At 41.5% G+C, this 17992-nt stretch overlaps 1 protein-coding gene across 1 annotated transcript in view; it reads right to left on the bottom strand.

Annotated features, from left to right (window-relative positions):
• Window positions 1-17992, bottom strand: part of CHD6 (chromodomain helicase DNA binding protein 6) — a 192410-nt gene that overhangs the window by 82293 nt on the left and 92125 nt on the right. The window contains exons 7-13 of the mRNA XM_089673251.1: window positions 17778-17836; window positions 17266-17383; window positions 16067-16153; window positions 11256-11390; window positions 3591-3712; window positions 2231-2474; window positions 152-328 (exon numbers count right to left, since the gene is read on the bottom strand). Of these exons, the coding sequence (XP_089529377.1) occupies window positions 152-328; window positions 2231-2474; window positions 3591-3712; window positions 11256-11390; window positions 16067-16153; window positions 17266-17383; window positions 17778-17836 (942 nt within the window). The remainder of the gene's footprint in view (window positions 1-151; window positions 329-2230; window positions 2475-3590; window positions 3713-11255; window positions 11391-16066; window positions 16154-17265; window positions 17384-17777; window positions 17837-17992) is intronic.

The raw sequence follows: 17992 nt of genomic DNA, 5'->3' as shown, positions 1-17992 counted from the left end.
ACAGGTCAAATGAACGGAGAGTGAGTAGAGAACTAGCAATTGAGTGAATCTTTGCTAGACTGATGTTCGCACACAGGAAACTACCTCTTGTCTTCCATACTCCAGCAACCCCAAAGCACCTACATAACTACTTAACATTGCCTTCACTCACCAGTGCCATAAGTTTCAGTCCTTCAAGGAGCTTGCAGTTCCTGTTCTTTAGCCGATGGGCCTCGTCAATGATAACACAGCTCCACCTGATTTTCTTCAACTCTGGACAGTCAGCCAAAATCATTTCAAAAGTTGTGATGACCACATGGAACTTGAAGATTCCTGGAACTGGCGCTCCCTATTAATGGGTGAAAATGAGTTAGTTAAAATAAAAAAAAATTATATACATATAGACACATATCAGAAACTTGCCTAAAATGTATCTACACATTATTTAAAAAAGTACGTTACATTGAAACTCAATATTCAGTTTTATGTGGGATGGTAGAGCTATGATCACTGGCTAATTTGCTAAGTAAAATAAAAGAGAGAGGAAGGCGCCTCTAAGTGCAGTATTGACATTTATTCATAAACAATAGATAAATTGCACTTACAAGATAAATAGTTAAAAAGACTCATCGTGTGGTGTAATAAAATCCAGGTGGAACATCCAGCCGTCCAGCAGCAAACTGTCTATAGGATCAGGAAGTAGAGCCCAGGATGTGCCTGTGCATCAAAAATGAGGCTTGGAGAGCAGAGTCGGATGTAGGAGGTAAAGGGGGCGGTAATGCATTTCGGAGCATGCTCAGTAGGCTCCTTCTACAGACCTCTCAGAGGTGTGGAAATGCGCGGTTTTTAAAAATGAATATATATTTTTTAGAATAAAATACACAGATTAAAAAAAAAAAAAAAAAACCCCAATATATACCCCAATTTTTTTGTAAAATATGAAAGTGGATGTTACGGCGAGTAAAAAGATACTAACATGTCACGCTTTAAAATTGCGCACGCTAGTGAAATGGTGTGAAACTGCGGTACTTAAAAATTTCCATGGGTGATGCTTTAAAAATGTCTACAGGTTAGCAGTGTAAAGTTACAGAGGAGGTCTAGTGTGAGAATTATTGCTCTTGCTCTGATGTTCGTGGTGATACCTCACGTGTGTGGTTTGAACACTGTTTACATATGTGGGTATGGCCTAAGTATGCGTTCACCACTACGTGCAAGCACGGGGGGATGGGGGCACTTTAAACTTTTTTTTTTTATTTAATGTTTTTTTTTGCATTGCCCCTTTAAAAAAAAAAAAAATTTAATCACTTTTATTCTTAGCACAAGGAATGCATGCATCCCTTGTAATAGAAATAATTAGTGACAGGTCCTCTTTATTGAGAGATGTGGGGTCAATAAGACCCCACATCTCTCCTCTGCGATGTAAAGTGTTAGATAAAAAAAAAATCATTGATCTAGTGCTTTAAAAAAAAAATAAAAAAAATAGCTAGAATGGGAAGTGACATCGCTCCAGTCCTCCAAGGGCATAGAGATGAGTGGCGGCCATCTTTCCTTCACTCATCTCTATGCCCAGCGCCAGGATCGATGGTTTCTCAGGTAAGGCTGAGAACTACCAGGTGGCAGCGGTGAGGGGCGGGGTTTTTTCGGCACCTGTATCAGAGCTTTTTTCATTTCGGCCAACAGCCGAAAGGGGTGTTTTCGGGCGAAACGTTTTGGCCACCAAAATTTTGGTGCATCCCTAGTTAGTATCCAGTTATATTGTGTGCATTTCGAAAAGAATCCAGGACTTTTTTTAAGCATCTAACAAGAGTTGAATGAACTGCACACAGAAAAAACATCAAAACACTAAATATGCTCTGCTAGAGAATGTTAAAATAACTGGTGCAAATACATGCTATTACAAATTTAATTTAAAAAAAAGTTAATTTAAATATTACAGGAGTTGGAAAAGGTTAGCCAATAAGGATCAGAGGATAGAGAGGGAGTGAAAAGTTAAAAAAAAAAAAAAAAAAAAACAAACCCCAAAAACTAAAGCTGTGGGTCAGAAAATCAAAGACATGGAGGTCAGTGTACTCCTTCATAATAATGATGAAGCTGCCCTAAGAGGATTGCAGACAAGTACTGGACACAATTCTCTGGGTCCTTTACTGTACACATCTGACTCTGTTCATCAAAGCACAAACACCGTAAAGAAGAAAATAAACTCCATTAAATGACTGTAGCATCAGTAAATTAAATCGAAAAGGAGACTCACTTGAGCATCCCTGTAGTACATCTCATATTGGTGGATCATCTGCCGACTGATCTGGCTTCCATGATAAACCACAGTATTCATCTCTGTCCATGTTCGAAACTCCCGCTCCCAGTTGGTGATCGTGGACAGCGGAGCAATGATCAGAAAAGGCCCCCGGATTCCCATGAAGAATATCTCCGAGAGAAAGGTGATCGACTGGATGGTTTTACCAAGACCCATCTCATCTGCCAGGATACAGTTTTTTCTACAAGGTGAAAAAGCAGCTATTATTATTTACACTTTAAAACATTAAAATACTAAAGCAAATTCATTTCTACAGGGAAAAAATTACATATCTTCTTTTAGGGCGGCTTCACACTGCCATGGTGCAGTCCTGCTGCTCTCTGGGTAAAGCGCAGCTAACCAGCAGGTTAGTTGCACTCAGGGGCGGACTGACAACTCATGGGGCCCCCGGGCAATAGGGGATCATGGGGCCCCTGTGTCCTTGCCCAAACTCAAAAAAGCCTATAAAAAAGGTACCAGGGGCATCTCATGGGGCCCCCTACTGACCCCAGGCCCTCGGGCAGTGCCCGAGTTTCCAAATGGTCAGTCCACCCCTGGTTGCACTTTTCCCTAGACTTCTATGATGTGGTTTTGGTCCGGTTTCAGAAAGCGCAGGACTGCAATAGAAGTCTATGGGAAAGCACAGCTAACTTGTATGAAAAATTTAGCAAAAGTGCAGCTGGGCTCCCACTACTGTCATTCACAGCCAGTGAACCAATAAGGAGAGAGCAGGGGGTGGGGCTGAGCTACGGCTGTGCATGAATCGTCACACAGAGCAGAGGTTACGGAGCGAGCCTGCTTGGATTCCCCAAAAGCAAGCTGCTTGCTGTGGGGGCACTTGGCAAGAGGGAGGGGCCAGGAGTGCGGGCGGGGGACCCGAGAAGAGGAGGATCTGGGTTGCTCTGTGAAAAACTATTGCACAGGGCAGGTAAGTATGATCTGTTATTTTAAAAAAATTGCTTTTATAATCACTTTAATGAAGCATCAAAACAGTTATAGAAACTTGAGATGGGCAAGTTCAGCTCACAGCAGAACCATGATATTAGTATCAAACATGGGGGTAAAAGGTACAAACCAAACTCCACTTTACCCAAAAAGAGAAAAAAAAACACATTTTTAAGTTGCACATCTGCCTTACTGTGCAAAAGAATAACAGCTCATTTCGAACAGCAGCAATTGTTCTGTGTGCTTACGGTACACAAGCCTACACACAGAAAATACATTCAGCTTGAGGGGAGCTGCATGCTCCATATTACCAGCCCATATTCAAGCATTAAAATATTAACACAATTTAAAAATAAAAAAAATCTTATCTCACCTGTTGTACCAATTGAAGAGCAGCCAGTTCATGCCCTCTAACTGGTATTCTCTTAGCTCGTTGTTATTTTTATATGTGCGAGAACATTCCAGCTTCTTCCACAACTCAGAAGGCGGCCTCTCCTGGGGAAAACACAAAAGTTAATATAAATCACAAAAACTAAAAGAAATAATTAAAGAGCAAAGTCCTGACCATCACACCTACTTATATTGTCAAAAGTATGAGGGTACACCTCCAAATTATTTAGTTCAGGTGTTTCTACTGAAGAATAGTTAATGATACAATATACAAATACATTTTAGCCAATTGTGCACTTCCAACCTTGTCACAATAGTTTGGGGAAAGGACCCATTTGACTGTCCCTTTACACAAAGCCAGCTCCAACCCATGCCTTGACAGGTTTGGTGTGGAGAACTCAAGTGGCCTGCACAGAGACCTGACCTTAACCCTACTGAACATCTTTGGGATGAAATGAAATGCTGATTGCGAGCCAGGGTTTCTCATCCAACATCAATAACTTGACTTTACAAACTCTTTATGGCTGAATGGGCAAACATTTCCACAGATACACTCCAACATCTTGTGGACAGCCTTGGAAAAAAAGTGGAGGCTGCATTAACCCTAAGGGTTGGGCCAACTCTATATTAATGAGATATGCACAAACTCATAGTTGAAACGGTCAGGTGTCCACAACCACAAGAGTCAGTTGAGAATGTCCCATATTGCCTAGCAACCATGTAGTATGTTTGGAGCTTTAAAAGTGGCAAAGATGTTCAGTCTGTCTTATAGCAGCATTGTCAGATGGAGCAGCCCACAAAACCCAACGTCATGGGAGCAACAAAAGCACATGATATGAGTGCAAGAGTCGGCAATGCACTAGAATCTCACCCAGAGCACATAGCAACCTAAACTAGGAATAACCAAGATGGCAGGTGCAGCTGCATCACAGCAGGAATAAAGCAATTAAGCGGGTAAAATAGGTATTGAACACGTCACCATTTTTCTCAGTAAATATATTTCTTAAGGTGCTATTGAGATGAAATTTTCACCACATGTTGGTAACAACCCACGCAATTCATACATACAAAGAAACCAAAACAAATAAGATCAGACATGAAGTCATGTGTAATAAAATTAAATGACACAGGAAAAAAAAAGTATTGAACACATGTAGTAAGGGTGGTGCAAAAAGGCATGGAAAGCCAAGACACCAGCTGAAATCTATCAATAATTAGTTAGAAAGCAATCCTGCCCCTTGCCAGTGGAAATTAATATCAACTGGTTCAGTCTCAACTGATGGCCTATAAAAAGATGTCTTATTACCAAGGTGTCACGCAAGAAGCATCTCATGATGGGTAAAAGCAAAGGGCTCTCTCAAGACCTTTGCAACCTTATTGTTGCTAAACATACTGTTGGCATTGGTTACAGAAGAATTTCCAAACATCTTAATGTTCCAGTAAGCACTGTTTGGGGCCATAATCTGGAAGTGGAAAGACATCATTTCACCACAAACTGGCCATGACTAGGAGCTCCTCGCAAGATATCTGACAGAGGAGTGAAAAGAATTATCAGAAGAGTTGTCCAAGAGCCAAGGATCACTTGCTGAGAACTCAGAAAGACTTGGAATTAGCAGGTACAAATTGTTTCAAAGAAAACAATAAGTATTGCACTCAACAACCATGGCCTGTATGCACGCTCACCAGGCAAGACTCCATTGCTGAAGAAAAAGCATGTTGAAGCTTGTTTAAAGTTTGCTGCATAACATTTAGACAAGCCTGTGAAATACTGGGAGAATATGGTCTGGTCAGATGAGACCAAAATTGAACTCTTTGGATGCCATAATTCTCATAATGTTTGGAGGTCAAATGGCACTGCACATCACCCCAAAAACACCATCCCAACAGTGAAGTTTGGAGTTGGGAACATCATGGTGTGGGGCTGTTTTTCAGCATACGGTACTGGAAAACTTCATGTCATTGAAGGAAGGATGAATGGAAAACTGTATCAAAACATTCTTGATAAAAATCTGCTACCATCTACCAGAATGATGAAAATTAAATGTGGGTAGATATTTCAGCAAGACAATGATCCTAAAAACAAAGCCAAGGAAATTCTCAATTGGTTTCAAAGAAAGAAAATAAAGCTGCTAGAATGCTCCAGCCAATCACCTGACTTGAATCCAATAGAAAATCAATGGAATGAATTAAAGATCAGAGTTTCCAGAAGAGGCCCACGGAACCTTCAAGATTTGAAAACAGTTTACGTGAAAGAATGGGCCAAAATCACACCTGAGCAATACGTGCAACTAGTTTCTCCATACAGGAGGCATCTTGAGGCCATCATTACAAACAAAGGATTTTGTACCAAGTATTAAATACATTTCAGTTAGCGTGTTCAATACATATTTCCTGTGTCATTCTATTTTTTTTTTTTTACACATAACTTAATTTCTGAACTTGTTTTGGTTTCTTTGTATGTATGAATTGTTTGGGTTGTTATCGACACGTGGTGAAAATTTCATGTCAATAGCACCTTTAGAAATATATTTACTGAGAAAAATGGTGACGTGTTCAAGACTTATTTTACCCACTGTATGTCTTTAAAAACCATAAAAATTTTTTTGCACATTTCATTACCCAGGGTTTTGACAATCCACCTCTTCCAAGTTACCCTAAAATACATGCCTAAAAGCTATAAATGGGTCAACTCTGAACCATGTAATGCGGTGCCTTTTATATAGCTAGGATAAAAGAATTTTTGTATTACCCATAAAGTTCCTGTCTGAGTCCAATTATGGCCACAGGAATTCAGATACAGCCAAGTTAGGTTATACCGTTACCTACATGATGACTGTACACCGGCAAAAAAATAAGGCCAGCCCAGGATAAATCCTCCTCTACCAAGCATGCCTCAGTTTGTAGCAAGCAGTACAAGGAGTAGGAACACAGAGGTCTGAGAAATGATTTTAAGGTGAGCACATAAATTTGATTTTCCCCTCTCTTTGAGGGACAGAGGAATTAAGATACGGATGGGAATTCCAAAAGCAATCCAGCTGAGAGGTGGGTAACAAAACAACCACTAAAAGAACTGACTGCCTGCAGCAGAAGAGCAACCTGAAGAACCATGCCCAAACCTGCAACCTGATGAATCTGAGCCCCCTACCAGAAAAGGGAACATGTCAACATGAGTAAAAGGAGGGCACAGAGAATCAACCTGATGTGAAGGACCTAGACAGAAAGATCATCAGATGGAAGGGAAACCTGAACCAACAAGAAGCAAATCAACCAAAAAACTCATCACAAACATAACGGAAAGATAAGACCCACAATCTAATGTGGCCAACAAACATTGGGGACAACACAAAAGAAGGAACAGGTTCCAAGAAGAAACCTAGAACAAAACATGCCCAAGTGATGAAAAAAGCACCCAGTCTAAAGGAGAAAGCCTTAACACCCCTGAATAGAATCAAGTGAAGAAAACTCCATGTCAAAGAGCCTGTGTGGCCAGACAATGTGAAGAGACTTTCCAGTTTGCCAGGGAACTCAGATTCAATACCATAAAGCAAAAGTGACTGAAGGGGTAGGGTACATGAGAAGGACCCTCACAGCAGTAGGCAGAAAATGGAAGTTACACCAGAGCCCAAAATAGTTGAGATAGAAGAACATCCAACTAAAAGTAAGGAACAGCCAGCTAACAATAAGGAAGAAGCCAAAACATCTTCTTTGGCACTCATGAGATGCCACTGGATTGCTCCAGAGGGATTCTGCTGAAAAACCACCCTGTCCATCCCTGACCTCAAGCTATAGTTCTCAGAAAGCTACTGATCCCACAGATCTAGTGAAACATAAACAGCTGTGGACCCAGGGACAAGAGTTTTAGCAGTGCAGTTAAAAGCATTCACCTCATTAACTGCAGGACAAGGGAAGGCATCTGAAGAACTTCCATCATAAGACAATGCATTAGCTAAAAGGAGGAGAACCTAACTCCAGATGGACGTGTCCCACAAAGTAAAAAAAAAACACTCTTTGCCTGTCACCTGCAGCATGAGACTATGGTGTTCTGCCTGCTGATATTCTGAGGCAGCAGGGGATCTTCACCTGGCACACAGGATGTGAGGCACCTCTGGGTGCATGAACCTCTCTCCCTTGTCCTCCCGCATTTGGAATCATTGCACGCAAGACTGAGACTTGCAATATCATCCAGCAATGGAACCAGACTATCACTCCTCCTAGGTGCAGCTGCACATAGATGGTGTCTCCAAACCTGGAGACCGGCCCAGGGCAGGATGCCACGATTGAGAAAAAAATACCTGGACCAAACAACAAAGCAGCTCTGGAGACCAAGGATATGGATATGGTCAACAAGAATCTAACCGTGATCACACCAGGGACTACCTGGTCAAAAGAGAAGACATCAGGCTACTAGGGAACTAGAACAGTGAAGGAGGGGGTGAAACAAACAGGGAAAAATGGGAGAGAGGGGTAACTGTAAGGGGAGCATCCTCTAATACCAAACGATCCCTCAATAGAGGAGATGACGAGGAGCCTGAAAGTACATAGGCTGTGGCCCTTTTTAGCACAGAATTAAGCTGGTACGCAGCCAGCAGACATTTTGCAATTCCAAAAGCAGAAGATAACCCATCCATCTTGATCTTGCAGTTGTCCGGGACTTGAAGAAGATGTCAACCAAAAGGATCTCAAAACTGACTCTGCCACAGGAAGCTGTCTGTGTGTCCTACAATGGGAATGGTAGAAAAAAGTAAGTGTCCAGATGCAAAATGGAAAACAAGAAATATCAGTTTTGCATGAATGACACTTCCGTGAAATCCTTGATGTTGGTAATAAGTAGGTCCAAAAGTCGACACTTCAGTCTTTGGATATGGCTTCAGCATCCTATCCCTAACTTTAACCAGAGTGTTCTGTGCATCTGTATAGACATTAAACCCATGCAGGACATAAGTCTATATGATTGTAACAAACCATTACAACTCAAACTTAAGACTCCAGACATCTGTTCTACACAATTAAGAAGGGGTCTACTGCAGTGGTGGAAAGATCTTTTTTGAGGGATCTAACCCATTCTGTTAGGACTTGAAATATTAGGCCACAGAAAATACAGAGTGGAGGAAAGAACCCAACAGAGAAAACTGTGATTTAAGGAAGCATTTTAACTGTCTGTCAGTAGAATCCTTTAAGGTAAGCAGGCCTATATGTCTAGCAGTTTTCCTGTAAAGATGGATTAGGTATAATCTCTCAGATCGTAACAGTTCAAACAGTGTCTCGGGTGGGACTCAGGATCTCTCAGGGTGCATCCAGCCTGCATACAACAATACCTTAAATAGCATATTTAATAGAAAGGTCTTTGCAGCTGTAGGAGCTCTGAAAGATCAAAGGATGGCAACAGCAGCCTGATCCTCCAAATGTAGGGCATTGCATACCACATTAACAAGGGCAGAAATTAAATCTTGTAATTCTGGAGGCGACCACAGGAGACTGTAGTGCTTCTAAAATTGCCTATTCAGAGATTGAATGTTGGGACTTTGAATCAGTCAGAAATGGCTGCAGTGACCAGTGGCCCAGCCTATTCTAAGGCCTTGGGAAGGTCAGAGATGGACTTTTGCAGGGGCTGGAACTGGAGCACACCTAGTGCCTCTGTGGACAGTATCTGTGAGGAAATGGGTGAATTTTGCCACATTGTCTTGAGCAACTGCAGCAGAGGCCTCTGATTACAATCAGTGCTTCACTCAACAAAGCTGAGGGTGGCTCAAATAATGTAGACCCTATAACCACAGAGTTACTGGATTCCAGATTTCAGGTGTCTGTGCCATCACAAGATACCAAGGAGCTGTCCCTGGAACCGTCAGGTAGCATGAGCTGGGGTCACCTGTAGCGACTGGAATGTCCCCTCTGTCTAGTACAGGCAAGCTGTGACCATGGAGGTGATGCAAATAAGTTCAAATTGGGAGTCAAAGGCCTCAGGAACTCACAAATCCAAGCAGCTAATGGATGATGAGGTTTTGATGGCTGGAAAAGTAGGAACAAACAAATATCAGAGTTTTGAAAAGCAGGAGCAGCATGAAGAGGCTCCCTTTAAGCTGCATGGCAGGAAAGAGAAGAGAGTGCGCATGCTATACTTCATCCAGTGGATAATGTCAACAACCATTCCCTCAGCGTTAACCTTTTCTGTGGTAAAATTAAAAGGCACCCAGAGGTGCAATTAATTAGCAAGGTAGGTCCAGGTGCTCAGCCTGATCATCTTACTCAACTGAATGAGTATTCAGGGCAAACACTGTGGCAATGCCATGGTTCTGAACCTGGATAGCACTCTGAGGCTAACTTTTACTAGTATGTGAAATTTGGAAAGCCCCACATGTGGAAACCCAGGGCCCAAAGTCACATTCCAGGCTAACCTTGCAACATTCACTCTAGCAGGGTCCAAGACTCTAGTCAGGCTAAGAAATGACAGTTCCGGATAGCATAGCTCAAACAGTGTACAAAAAAGGCTAGAAAAAAACTAAGCAGAACTGAAAAGATGTGTATTCTCCTAGGACAGTGGTGGGCAACCTTTTTTTTCAACTGAGCCAAATCTCGCCAAAACCACGATTGAAATTTATTTTGAGAGCCACATTTTTAAAACTGAAAATACATAGGATGGTACACTGTTTTTAGTTTCAATAAGTTTTTATAGTAATTAATCCCCCATAGTAATTGATCCCCCATAGTAATTCATCCCCCATATAGTAATTCATCCCCCATAGTAATTCATCCCCCATATAGTAATTCATCCCCCATATAGTAATTCATCCCCCATAGTAATTCATCCCCCCTATAGTAATTCATCCCACATAGTAATTCATCCCCCATATAGTAATTCATCCCCCCTATAGTAATTCATCCCCCCTATAGTAATTCATCCCCCCTATAGTAATTCATCCCCCATATAGTAGTAGTAAGTAGCAAGTAGTAAGCCAAGTCCCCCCTGTGTCAATTCACTTACCTTTGCTCCGCGCGTTCCTCTCGCCGTGTTCCCGCGCCGTTCCGGTCTTCAGGGCGGACTGTGAGAGGAGCCTAGCTCCTCTCACGTTCGTCACGCTGCCCCGCCTACACACATCCTGACAGCCAATCACTGGCTATCAGGATGTGAGTGGCAGCGAGACTGGCCAATCATTGCATTTGAGCGCACTTCCCTGGCTGTTTTTTTTTTTGGTTCACGCTGCAGAGTCCCTGCCGCCCGAGAGGAGGGAGGGGAGCGGGCGCCCGGCACACAAGAGCCGCATTAAAGCGTGTAAAGAGCCGCATGTGGCTCGCGAGCCGCGGCTTGCCGACCACTGTCCTAGGACAATAGGAAAAAACTGAAGCATGCTGGGTAGAGGAGGGGTTATCCTGGGCTGACCCATGTTTTTTTTTTTTTTTTAGTTTGCCAGTGTCCACTCCTCTTGTATGCAACAGAATAACCCAACTGTAGCTGAATTCCTGTGCCCCTCAATGGAGATGAAAAAAAAACTTTGAGAAAACTGTGTTTTGGGTGGACTAACACATTAAAATCTTACTGAGAAGAGAACTCATTTTAATTGGCCTTCTGAAACAAATGGACTCTAGCTATGCATAGCCTGCCTTAGCAGTAAAGACAGCACAAGGAAATGAGATAGGGACATTGTACACTTACTGTAACTGTGTGCTCAGGCAGAACTTGAAGTGTTTCAAATTCTTTGACTTTGCCAGGATCAACATCTTCCTCCAGCTCCCAAGTGCTTTCTTCATAGGACAGCGAGCACCACTTCACCAGGTAATGTGTCACCTCCTGCGAGAAAACACATCAAAAAATGCAAATGTATTCTTGCTCTACTACACAAATCTGTAGCTGGTTGTTAGATTTTCTGCTAAACAGTACATTAAAAAATAAACACATACACAGGTTTGCAGATGTCCTTATGGCTTATTTATAGCCGACTATTGTGTTCTTCTTGTAGCTTACCAATGTGTATGGGCAAAAGGAAAAAAAAAAGAAAGAAGAATGCAGTAAATATTTGCAATACATTCTTGTTTCCCTATGTTTAATGCTCAACAGAAAAATACCTGGTGATTCTGAAGAGAAATCTAGTGTGTACCTACAGTTGTGTTCAAAATAATAGCAGTGTGTTGAAAAAAGAGAATAAAGCTCAAAATCCTTCTAATAGCTTTTATTTCCAAACCCATCATGGATGGCACGCATAAACCTGATAAAGATGATAATTGTCCCTAAAGTATTATACAAATTTCAAATGATCCCAATTAAACTCCCAGAGACATATTTTAAAGAACTTAGGAAAATGATGATAAAATATATATGGAGAAATAAAAAAACCTAGAATAGGTTACGAGATATTGACTAGAAGTAAAGAGAGAGGAGGATTGGGAGTACCAGATTTCAGGAGATATTCTAGAGCGGGGATTATTGCGAGAATTTTTGACTGGATCCATAATCCGGAGAAAAGTTGGTTTAAAATTGAGAAAGCACTGAGTGGAATAAGTTTAAGTAAAAGTATTTGGGTACCAGCACAATATAGGGAATTAGAGGAGAGCACCAGCAAGTATACTTTGAATGTTTTAAAAGAATGGGATTTACTACACAGACAAAAGGGGTGGGTTTTTAATTCACAATTAATACCACTTAGGAACACAAAATATTTCATCCCGGGTATGGATAGTATAGCAGGGAAATGGATCATAAAACAGGAGGCGCAATTGAGAGATATAATGGTAGGGGAGGAAATTGGGTCATATAAGGAAGTTATATATATGGTCAAATAAATTATATAAATTACTGTTTTGATAATTATAATAATAGAAATGTTGAAATGACATGTATAAGACTTGAAAATAAATAAATATTTATAAAAAAAATATATATATATATCTTTTATTTCCATACACACAAATGCATTGGGAACACTACACATTCTATTCCAAATCAAAACATGAAGAAAAATAGATCAAATTTGTGTTGTTCCTCTAAAAAAATTGAAGAAAAGTGAATATTAGACGGTTCAAAAAAATAGCAGTGTTCTTCTTTACAAACTCAAACATTCACTATAGAAACTGAAAAATGTTTGAAGATTTTGCTTTCCTTTGAATGACTTAATGAATATTTGGTTGTAGTCGCACTGTTTCTGAGAACTGCTGTACATCTGTGTTGCATGGAGTCACCCAACTTCTGGCACCTGTGAACAGGTATTCCAGCCCAGGATGATTGGACGACATTCCACAGTTCTTCTCTATTTCTTGGTTTTGCCTCAGAAACTGCATTTTTGATGTCACCCCACAAGTTTTCTATTGGATTAAGATCCGGGGATTGGGCTGGCCACTCCATAACGTCAATCTTGTTGGTCTGGAACCAAGATGTTGCACGTTTACTGGTGTGTTTGGGGTCGTTGTCTTGTTGGAACACCCATTTCAAGGGCATTTCCTCTTCAGCATAAGGCAGCATGACCTCTTCAAGTATTCTGATGTATTCAAACTGATCCATGATCCCTGGTATGCGATAAATAGGCCCAACACCGTAGTATGAGAAACATCCCCATATCATGATGCTTGCACCACCATGCTTCACTGTCTTCACAGTGTACTGTGGCTTGAATTCAGTGTTTGGGGGTTGTCTGACAAACTGTCTCCGCCCACTAGACCCAAAAAGAACAATCTTACTTTCATCAGTCCACAAAATGTTGCGCCATTTCTCTTTAGGCCAGTCAATGTGCTCTTTGGTAAATTGTAACCTCTTCAGCACACGTCTTTTTCCCAACAGTGGGACTTTGCGGGGACTTCTTGCAGATAGCTTTGCTTCACATAGGCGTCTTCTAATTGTAACAGTCCTCACAGGGAACGTCACACCTTCTTTCATCTACCTGGAGCTGATTGTTGGCTGAGTCCTTGCCATTTTGGCTATTCTATCTATTTGAATGGTAGTTGTTCGCTTTCTTCCACGTCTTTCAGGTTTTGGTTGCCATTTTAAAGCATTTGCGATCATTTTAGCGGAGCAGCCTATCATTTTCTGCACTTCTTTATATGTTTTCCCTCTTCAATCAACTTTTTAATCAAGGTACACTGTTCTTCTGAACAATGTCTGGAACGACCCATTTTCCTCGGAATTTCAGAGAGAAATGCACTGTAACCAGCGTGTACAACATTTTCTGCCTTCCTTCCTTAAATAAGGGCAATAATTGCCGCCTGTTTTTCAAAGAATGAATGACGTCACTAATAGAACTCCACACTGCTATTATTTTGAACATGCCCCTTTCAATTAGTGATTCAATGACACAGAATCAGCAGCATGCATGTCATGACTGTTGGTTCTGTTACTGTACTACACCTGCTAGTAAATTATTTGCCATATAGAAATATCATTTCTACCAAAAACAGTGATTGATCTGGTTAGTGATGTCTGACTGCTATTATTTTGAACACAACTGTATATTCCCGTGGAGGGCCGACAATGCTGCCTCTGCTTCACTGAAATCCCAAGCAATGCAGTCAGCAGTGTCTGAATTCTTCCCTGCTAAAGTCAAATTTCACCAGTCTTCCACTGCGCTTCGGCCTTCTCCACGAGGATTCATTGATTTCTTTACCAGCAAAGCAATGCTGTTGCCTAGACTCCAACAAATTTGCACACACATTTTTTTAAGGGGATTATTCCACAGTGACAGTACACACCCAGCACACTGTCACTGCGCAGGGAGCCAAACAGCAAGCCAGAACAGCATTTTGTGTTGCTTCTTTTCCATTAACGTGACCTCCTGTCTACTCTCTTTGGTGAGTGTTTGCCCAAGTGGTCAGAGGGGACCTTCCAGCTGCCTTCTCCCCTCTGCTAAGCTAGGCAGAGTGAAGGAAGAGGCAGCTTCTCTGAGTTCAGTCTCCCTCTGGTAAGCTGCCGTACAGATGTTTTTCAGAGGGAGTCAGTCCGATCTGCATGCCTGAGCCCGGTCAGATCAGGCGGCGATCTGGGGATAATATCTGTGCCACATTGTCCACTGTCATGCCGCAAGAATTGTACAAGCCTAGTGCGACATCACAGAATGGAAGAAAAATAACTTCATGCTACAGCAACATAGTAAAAGGAACAAAATGAGTGCTGTGACATGATCTAGAAGGAGAGGGAGGTGTAGGCATAAATCTGGGTTGTGCCTATAATTTTCCCATTAAAGAAGAGCTTGCATGAGCTTTGAAAAAATTAAATACCTTTCTTTGCCTCTCCTATGAAAAGCTGAAGGATTTTGAAGAAAATCCTTTTATTTGTTGCTTTCCTGACTGCCATCATCTACTCCCTGCGAGAAGCCCAATTTTTAGGAGTTACTCTTGTTAAGCTCAGATGCCACCACCCGCCCCATTTAGTGAGCATGCCCACTGGTGGATGTTATTTACACTGCCAATTCCTGTAAGTTACCCACAGCATGTACTGCTCTGTATTCCAATAAAGGGGAGGAGGCATGGATTGCATCCCTACCATTCCACCAGCTCCTGACATCGATCGCCCAATGCAGTGTCCCTGGATCCTGTGTTCCTGTGTTCCAGCAACATGATGTTCTGACACCCCACCAGGCATCAGTACTTAAAAGGAATAGCCAAAGCTCTGCTGTGAGCTCACCTGTCTTAGGGCACATCCACACCACAAACTGCCCATCTACTGTGCATTATGTCATGCACATCTGCATGCATTTGGTGCTCATAGAGAGTTTTTTCTGGGTAGTCTAGCTGACACCCTCCCTCCCTCTGCATGCTCAATTATTGCACTAGTATTGGGCAAAATGGTTACTGTTGGGCAGTGGAACGCATGCCATTCAGATGTTCAGGAAGTGCAGCATCACATTGCGTTCCAGCCTCTACTTCCGATCACGGAAGTACGTCACTTCCGAGTTGCGCTCCAGCAGCCATTTTTGATTCTCGTCACAGGGAAATACACACGCTGAGGCCACAGAATATAGCAAGTGAGGGTCTTGAAGTTCCCATGAGAAATGATCTATTAAAGACATTTGCAAACTTCAAAATACCTTTGAGTAGACATGGTCTTATATCTCTAGGCACCTTAAGTTGGTTCACATCAGATGCATTTTTAAACATTTTCCTGGAATGCATGTACAATAATTGCCATATATTCCAATGGCCCTAGTTCATGTCAGTATGGTCAGTTCCAGTGCTCGCAACAAAAGTAAAACCTGCTACAGTTTTTTTTTTATCTGGATCAAAACACTTCTCAACGCACTGGAACGCACATAGGAAACCACTGTCCTAAGGGATTTCAGGTGTCCATATAACGAAAAAAATAAGGAAAAAAAACGCACTGGAATGCATTGCAAACATATCAAAAACATGCAAAAATGCATGCAGAACACTATAATTGTGGTGTGAACCAGCCCTTAAGGCACATGTGCAAAAACTTCTAGAGACTCTAGCTCAAAATTCTCTCATTTTTGTTATGTTCTGTCCAAGATCTAGAGTACCACCTACCTCTCCTGTGTCAGAGTCCTTTGTATGAGCCACCTCTAGTACTCTGTCCACCTCCACATAGTCCGGATTAAACATATCTTCATCTGGCTAAGGGAGAAAAATTGAGATATCAACCATCACTGAATTCCAAATAGGTCAGGCAGGGGTAAAAGCATGTTACATTGATTGTAAAGGCTAAAGGTTTTTAAAGACGTTTCTGCATTAAAGTAAAAAAAAAAAAATTTCATGTTTTGCTCCCCTCTCTCCTTATTGGCTCAGAGACAGCAGCGGGAGCCATTGGCTTCTGCTGCTGTTAATCACAGCAAGTGAGGGGAGAGGAGGGGTCCGGGCCAAGTCATGCTGTCTGTGTCTATAGCTCGGGATTGAGCCAGCAAGTGTGCCACAATAAGAAGCTTCCTATGGTGGCACATTGAGAAAAGGAGGAGTCAGAAACCCTGGCGGGGGACCCCAGCAGAGGAGGATCAGGGCTTCTCTGTGCAAAACCATTGCATAGAGCGGGTAAGTATAAACCGGTTCGCTATTAAAAAATAAATATATAACTAGCCTTAACAATCACTGTGAAAGCAACTGTAGTTTTATATAGTTTCTATTTTCTCTGTTTTTTATTAAAAACTACTAAAAACAAAATTTTTCTTTAATTTCGTTAGCCGATTATGAAATACTACAGCGTGTGAATAGTTTGTGTTTTCCGGCCTACATTTAAAGCTCTAGTTTAATGTTCACATGCCTGTATATTAAATGCTCTATTGAAGAAAAAAAAAAAAACTGCCTACAGAAGTCAACAGCACAAACTGAAATTTAAACAAACTGAGCCAGAGCAAGGATTCCTCCCTCTGAACCCCCCTGTGTTCAGACATATTCATGTAAGGATCCAACTAGAGAGCAGGGGCGGACTGACCATTCAAGCACTCAGGCACTGCCCGAGGGCTCAGGGTCAGTATGGGGCCCCATAAAATGCCCCTGGTACCTTTTATAGGCTTTTTTGGGTGTGTTTTGAGTGTGGGCAAGGACACAGGGGCCCCATGATCCCCAATTGCCTGGAGGCCCCATGAGTTGTCAGTCTGCCCCTGCCAGAGAGAGAGTCTAAAGGCAAGCACAAAATTTATAAATAAAATAAACTGATTGAACACCATTTTAATGTCCCGTACGCACTGGGCAACAAGAAAAAAAATAAAGTGAAGAAAACACATTAAGCAGACCTCAGTGAATATATGTTTCATTTGAGCTTGTTTGTTTCGAAATCGCTTGATTTTCTGCTGGATTCTCGGATCTTTCTCGAGATCTTCAAGAGTTGCCCATTTACAGTGAAGATATGAGCTGTGAGAAGCAACACATTAACGGTTAAGAAACTACACAACAGAAACAAAATTACTGTCCAGCTCTCCATGCTTAGTTCATCCGCCCCCAAAGGTCCTCTTTGCAGCTATACTTTAAGGTCAGATTTACATTTGTCTGTTTTGGGTATAAGTGTTTTCCATTGCAATTAAAAAGCATGAAAACACACATTGACATACATACATACAACATGCAAGTTCACTCAGCTTCATTAGCAGCACGTGTTCATTAAAAACAGAGTAAAATGCAGCTTAAGGCTCTATGCATGTTTTTTTAGTTCAGACAATAGTCTACCCAGTTAATAATAATTGTATACATTCAAAATTCCACAAGTCAACTGAATTGATCATAAATATATATTTAACTGCCAACTTACAAATTTCTATACTTGACATAAAACTCCTCTATTTCCGCTGGCAATCCTCCAGAAGTCATCTGGACGACAAAGAAAAGAGTGCAATTAATGAATGAGAGCAATATTATTCTTAATGCAAAGCCATACATTGGATTTTATCTTGATACCCTCTGTGCATTGAGATTAATCTGAAGGTGAACCCCAGTCAATAAGCTAAATACATGGCTGAAATTCAA

This window comes from Staurois parvus, unplaced genomic scaffold (assembly GCF_062004578.1).
Source record: "Staurois parvus isolate SC_StPar_1 unplaced genomic scaffold, SC_StPar_1.0 ptg000137l, whole genome shotgun sequence".
NCBI lineage: Eukaryota > Metazoa > Chordata > Amphibia > Anura > Ranidae > Staurois > Staurois parvus.
This window is presented reverse-complemented; position numbering and strand designations above follow the sequence as displayed.